The sequence below is a fragment of the Apium graveolens genome, unplaced genomic scaffold (genome assembly GCF_009905375.1).
Source record: "Apium graveolens cultivar Ventura unplaced genomic scaffold, ASM990537v1 ctg4664, whole genome shotgun sequence".
NCBI classification, from domain to species: Eukaryota; Viridiplantae; Streptophyta; class Magnoliopsida; order Apiales; family Apiaceae; genus Apium; species Apium graveolens.
The window spans coordinates 235,848-242,407 of NW_027418632.1; the positions used below are offsets into that span (position 1 = coordinate 235,848).

General features: G+C 34.4%; 1 protein-coding gene across 1 annotated transcript; it reads right to left on the minus strand.

Annotated features, from left to right (window-relative positions):
* Nucleotides 1-736: 736 nt before the first annotated feature.
* LOC141702108 (uncharacterized) lies at nucleotides 737-1,426 on the minus strand. The gene has a single exon (XM_074505796.1). It carries the CDS (start codon nucleotides 1,424-1,426, stop codon nucleotides 737-739), a length of 690 nt encoding a protein of 229 aa, XP_074361897.1.
* Nucleotides 1,427-6,560: the final 5,134 nt, after the last annotated feature.

The following is a 6,560-nucleotide window of genomic DNA, read 5'->3' on the forward strand; positions in this document are numbered from 1 at the left end:
CCAAAATGTGGAACAAAATTGATCTGTATGAAAGTAGAATTAAGAGGTGGTAAAAGGATGTCAAATCAGATGTATATGATGTTAACATGTTAATTATACATATAGATTGTGGAAAGTGAGTCATATAGGGTGCAAAATGACTCTAATATGGTGAAAAGTGACTTACATGGTTAATTAGAACCAGAATATGGACTAAAATTGACTTGTATTAATGTGGCACTAAGAGGTGGTAAAAGGATTTTTAATTGCATGCACATGATGTTAACATGTTAATTGTACCAATATATGATGGCAAGTGACTCTTATAAGGTGCAAAGTGACTCTAATATGGTGAGAAGTCACTTACATGATTGATTAGAGCCAAAATGTGCCCAAATTTGACTTGTAGGAAAGGGGTACGAAGAGGTGGTTAAAGGATATTTAATTGCATGTACATGATATTAACATGTTAATTGTATCAATATATGGGGAAAGTGACTCTTATAGGGTGCAAAGTGACTCCAATATGGAGAAAAGTGACTTACATTGTTGATTAGAGCCAAAATGTGCAATAAAATTAGCTTGTATGAATGTGGCATTAATAAGTGGTAAAAGGATTTTTTTTTTTTTTTTGTTAAATAAAATTATATAACACAGAAACATCAATTACAAAATCCGGGGGCATACCCCACGAGAACCAACCTGTTACCTATCAACTAACAGCAAAAGAACTAATCTAGAACTATATTTACAATGATTAGTACATATTTAGAATTAAGGTACTGTCCGCAGCTGCTTCCTTTTGGAACCGCCTGTTAGTTGATAGCTTCTCTCTCATTATTTGCTTGATGTGATGGACCAGTTGATGAGTTGTTTTAATCTTCCCCGGGTTATGCACACGTCTGTTCCTTTCACCCCAAATGGTATGCCCAACTACCGACAGAAAAAGAAAAGCCACAAATTCTTGTATTTTCCTCAGCTGCACCCTAAAGAAATGTCCTTGCATATAGGAAATCCAGTCCCGCACAAAAGGGAAATCCATACTACTCATAACTAAGTTCGTAAACGGACAATCAGTAAGTAAATGTTCAATACACTCTAGCTGTGCATTGCATAAAATACAGTTCCCATCCACTAGCATACCAATTCTTATCATCCGATCTCTAGTCATCAATCTGTTATGGAATGCTAACCACATAAAGAACGAACAGTTCGGTATATTAAAAGGGTGCCACACCGCCTTAACCCATGGAGGTTCTGCATGATGAGCATGAATTCCGTGATAAATAGAGGCTATAGATGCTTCGTCTGAATCACCCCAAAGAATTGAGTCTGTGCGCCCTATGTTAACCAAACTAACCCTCCTTCGAAAATCCATAACTGTGGTATGGTTCGAAATGGGCAAGTCCCAATTAGACCCAGCAATAAGAGCACCCACCCTCTCCATGTTGACTGTGTTTGTAACCGAGAAAATACCAGGACCATAACAGTTCAACAAAGGTCCTCCCTCCGTCCAGGGATCATGCCAGACCAAAAACTCCGAATTTTGACCCACCTTATATTTTACAAATGACAGGGCTTCCTCCCTAGCTTTGAGAATTTTCTTAGAGTGCAAAGTGACTCCAGTATGGTGAAAAGTGACTTACATGGTTGATTAGAACCAAAATGTGGAACAAAATTGACCTGTAGGAAAGTTGAACTAATAGGTGGTAAAAGGATGTCAAATTGGATGTATATGATGTTAGCATGTTAATTATACAAATAGATTGTGGAAAGTGACTAATATAGGGTGCAAATTGACTTTAATATGGTGAAAAGTGACTTACATGGTTTATTAGAACCAAAATGTGGACCAAAATTGACTTGTATGAATGTGGCACTAAAAGGTTGTAAAAGGATTTCTAAATGCATGTACATGATGTTAACATATTAATTGTACCAATATATGATGGCAAGTGACTCTTATAAGGTGCAAAGTGACTCTAATATGGTGAGAAGTCACTTACATGATTGATTAGAGCCAAAATGCGGTCCAAAATTGACTTGTAAGAAAGGGGTACCAAGAGGTGGTTAAAGGATGTTTAATTGCATGTACATGATGTTAACATGTTAATTGTATCAATATATGGGGAAAGTGACTGTTATAGGGTGCAAAGTGACTCTAATATGGTGAAAAGTGACTTACATGGTTGATTAGAGCCAAAATGTGGAATAATATTAACTTGTATGAAAGTGGCATTAAAAGGGGTTAAAAGGATGTCAAATTGGATATATATGATGTTAACATGTTAATTGTTGTATATATGGTGGAAAGTGACTCCTATAGGGTGCAAAATGACTCTAATATGGGGAAAAGTGACTTACATGGTTGATTGGAACCAAAATGTGGAACAAAATTGATCTGTATGAAAGTAGAATTAAGAGGTGGTAAAAGGATGTCAAATCGGATGTATATGATGTTAACATGTTAATTATACAAATATATGGTGGAAAGTGACTCATATAGGGTGCAAAATGACTCTAATATGGTGAAAAGTGACTTACATGGTTAATTAGAACCAAAATGTGGACCAAAATTGACTTGTATGAATGTGGGACTAAGAGGTTGTAAAAGGATTTTTAATTGCATGTACATGATGTAAACATGTTAATTGTACCAATATATGATGGCAAGTGACTCTTATAAGGTGCAAAGTGACTCTAATATGGTGAGAAGTCACTTACATGATTGATTAGAGCCAAAATGTGCCCAAAATTGACTTGTAGGAAAGGGGTACCAAGAGGTGGTTAAAGGATGTTTAATTGCATGTACGTGATATTAACATGTTAATTGTATCAATATATGGGGAAAGTGACTCTTATGGGGTGCAAAGTGACTCTAATATGGTGAAAAGTGACTTACATGGTTGATTAGAGACAAAATGTGGAATAAAATTAACTTGTATGAAAGTGGCATTAATAGGCGGTAAAAGGATGTCAAATTGGATATATATGATGTTAACATGTTAATTGTTGTATATATGGTGGAACGTGACTCCTATAGGGTGAAAAATGACTCTAATCTTGTGAAAAGTGACTTACATGGTTGATTAGAACCAAAATGTGGAACAAAATTGATCTGTATGAAAGTAGAATTAAGAGGTGGTAAAAGGATGTCAAATCGGATGTATATGATGTTAACATGTTAATTATACATATAGATTGTGGAAAGTGAGTCATATAGGGTGCAAAATGACTCTAATATGGTGAAAAGTGACTTACATGGTTAATTAGAACCAGAATGTGGACCAAAATTGACTTGTATTAATGTGGCACTAAGAGGTGGTAAAAGGATTTTTAATTGCATGCACATGATGTTAACATGTTAATTGTAGCAATATATGATGGCAAGTGACTCTTATAAGGTGCAAAGTGACTCTAATATGGTGAGAAGTCACTTACATGATTGATTAGAGCCAAAATGTGCCCAAATTTGACTTGTAGGAAAGGGGTACGAAGAGGTGGTTAAAGGATGTTTAATTGCATGTACATGATATTAACATGTTAATTGTATCAATATATGGGGAAAGTGACTCTTATAGGGTGCAAAGTGACTCCAATATGGTGAAAAGTGACTTACATTGTTGATTAGAGCCAAAATGTGGAATAAAATTAGCTTGTATGAATGTGGCATAAATAAGTGGTAAAAGGATGTTAAATTGGATGTATATGATGTTAACATGTTAATTATTGTATATATGGTGGAAAGTGACTCTTATAGGGTGCAAAGTGACTCCAGTATGGTGAAAAGTGACTTACATGGTTGATTAGAACCAAAATGTGGAACAAAATTGACCTGTAGGAAAGTGGAACTAATAGGTGGTAAAAGGATGTCAAATTGGATGTATATGATGTTAGCATGTTAATTATACAAATAGATTGTGGAAAGTGACTCATATAGGGTGCAAATTGACTTTAATATGGTGAAAAGTGACTTACATGGTTTATTAGAACCAAAATGTGGACCAAAATTGACTTGTATGAATGTGGCACTAAAAAAGGTTGTAAAAGGATTTCTAAATGCATGTACATGATGTTAACATATTAATTGTACCAATATATGATGGCAAGTGACTCTTATAAGGTGCAAAGTGACTCTAATATGGTGAGAAGTCACTTACATGATTGATTAGAGCCAAAATGCGGTCCAAAATTGACTCGTAAGAAAGGGGTACCAAGAGGTGGTTAAAGGATGTTTAATTGCATGTACATGATGTTAACATGTTAATTGTGTCAATATATGGGGAAAATGACTGTTATAGGGTGCAAAGTGACTCTAATATGGTGAAAAGTGACTTACATGGTTGATTAGAGCCAAAATGTGGAATAATATTAACTTGTATGAAAGTGGCATTAAAAGGGGTTAAAAGGATGTCAAATTGGATATATATGATGTTAACATGTTAATTGTTGTATATATGGTGGAAAGTGACTCCTATAGGGTGCAAAATGACTCTAATATGGGGAAAAGTGACTTACATGGTTGATTAGAACCAAAATGTGGAACAAAATTGATCTGTATGAAAGTAGAATTAAGAGGTGGTAAAAGGATGTCAAATCGGATGTATATGATGTTAACATGTTAATTATACAAATATATGGTGGAAAGTGACTCATATAGGGTGCAAAATGACTCTAATATGGTGAAAAGTGACTTACATGGTTAATTAGAACCAAAATGTGGACCAAAATTGACTTGTATGAATGTGGCACTAAGAGGTTGTAAAAGGATTTTTAATTGCATGTACATGATGTAAACATGTTAATTGTACCAATATATGATGACAAGTGACTCTTATAAGGTGCAAAGTGACTCTAATATGGTGAGAAGTCACTTACATGATTGATTAGAGCCAAAATGTGCCCAAAATTGACTTGTAGGAAAGGGGTACCAAGAGGTGGTTAAAGGATGTTTAATTGCATGTACGTGATATTAACATGTTAATTGTATCAATATATGGGGAAAGTGACTCTTATGGGGTGCAAAGTGACTCTAATATGGTGAAAAGTGACTTACATGGTTGATTAGAGCCAAAATGTGGAATAAAATTAACTTGTATGAAAGTGGCATTAATAGGCGGTAAAAGGATGTCAAATTGGATATATATGATGTTAACATGTTAATTGTTGTATATATGGTGGAACGTGACTCCTATAGGGTGAAAAATGACTCTAATGTTGTGAAAAGTGACTTACATGGTTGATTAGAACCAAAATGTGGAACAAAATTGATATGTATGAAAGTAGAATTAAGAGGTGGTAAAAGGATGTCAAATCGGATGTATATGATGTTAACATGTTAATTATACATATAGATTGTGGAAAGTGAGTCATATAGGGTGCAAAATGACTCTAATATGGTGAAAAGTGACTTACATGGTTAATTAGAACCAGAATGTGGACCAAAATTGACTTGTATTAATGTGGCACTAAGAGGTGGTAAAAGGATTTTTAATTGCATGCACATGATGTTAACATGTTAATTGTAGCAATATATGATGGCAAGTGACTCTTATAAGGTGCAAAGTGACTCTAATATGGTGAGAAGTCACTTACATGATTGATTAGAGCCAAAATGTGCCCAAATTTGACTTGTAGGAAAGGGGTACGAAGAGGTGGTTAAAGGATGTTTAATTGCATGTACATGATATTAACATGTTAATTGTATCAATATATGGGGAAAGTGACTCTTATAGGGTGCAAAGTGACTCCAATATGGTGAAAAGTGACTTACATTGTTGATTAGAGCCAAAATGTGGAATAAAATTAGCTTGTATGAATGTGGCATTAATAAGTGGTAAAAGGATGTTAAATTGGATGTATATGATGTTAACATGTTAATTATTGTATATATGGTGGAAAGTGACTCTTATAGGGTGCAAAGTGACTCCAGTATGGTGAAAAGTGACTTACATGGTTGATTAGAACCAAAATGTGGAACAAAATTGACCTGTAGGAAAGTGGAACTAATAGGTGGTAAAAGGATGTCAAATTGGATGTATATGATGTTAGCATGTTAATTATACAAATAGATTGTGGAAAGTGACTCATATAGGGTGCAAATTGACTTTAATATGGTGAAAAGTGACTTACATGGTTTATTAGAACCAAAATGTGGACCAAAATTGACTTGTATGAATGTGGCACTAAAAGGTTGTAAAAGGATTTCTAAATGCATGTACATGATGTTAACATATTAATTGTACCAATATATGATGGCAAGTGACTCTTATAAGGTGCAAAGTGACTCTAATATGGTGAGAAGTCACTTACATGATTGATTAGAGCCAAAATGCGGTCCAAAATTGACTCGTAAGAAAGGGGTACCAAGAGGTGGTTAAAGGATGTTTAATTGCATGTACATGATGTTAACATGTTAATTGTATCAATATATGAGGAAAATGACTGTTATAGGGTGTAAAGTGACTCTAATATGGTGAAAAGTGACTTACATGGTTGATTAGAGCCAAAATGTGGAATAATATTAACTTGTATGAAAGTGGCATTAAAAGGGGTTAAAAGGATGTCAAATTGGATATATA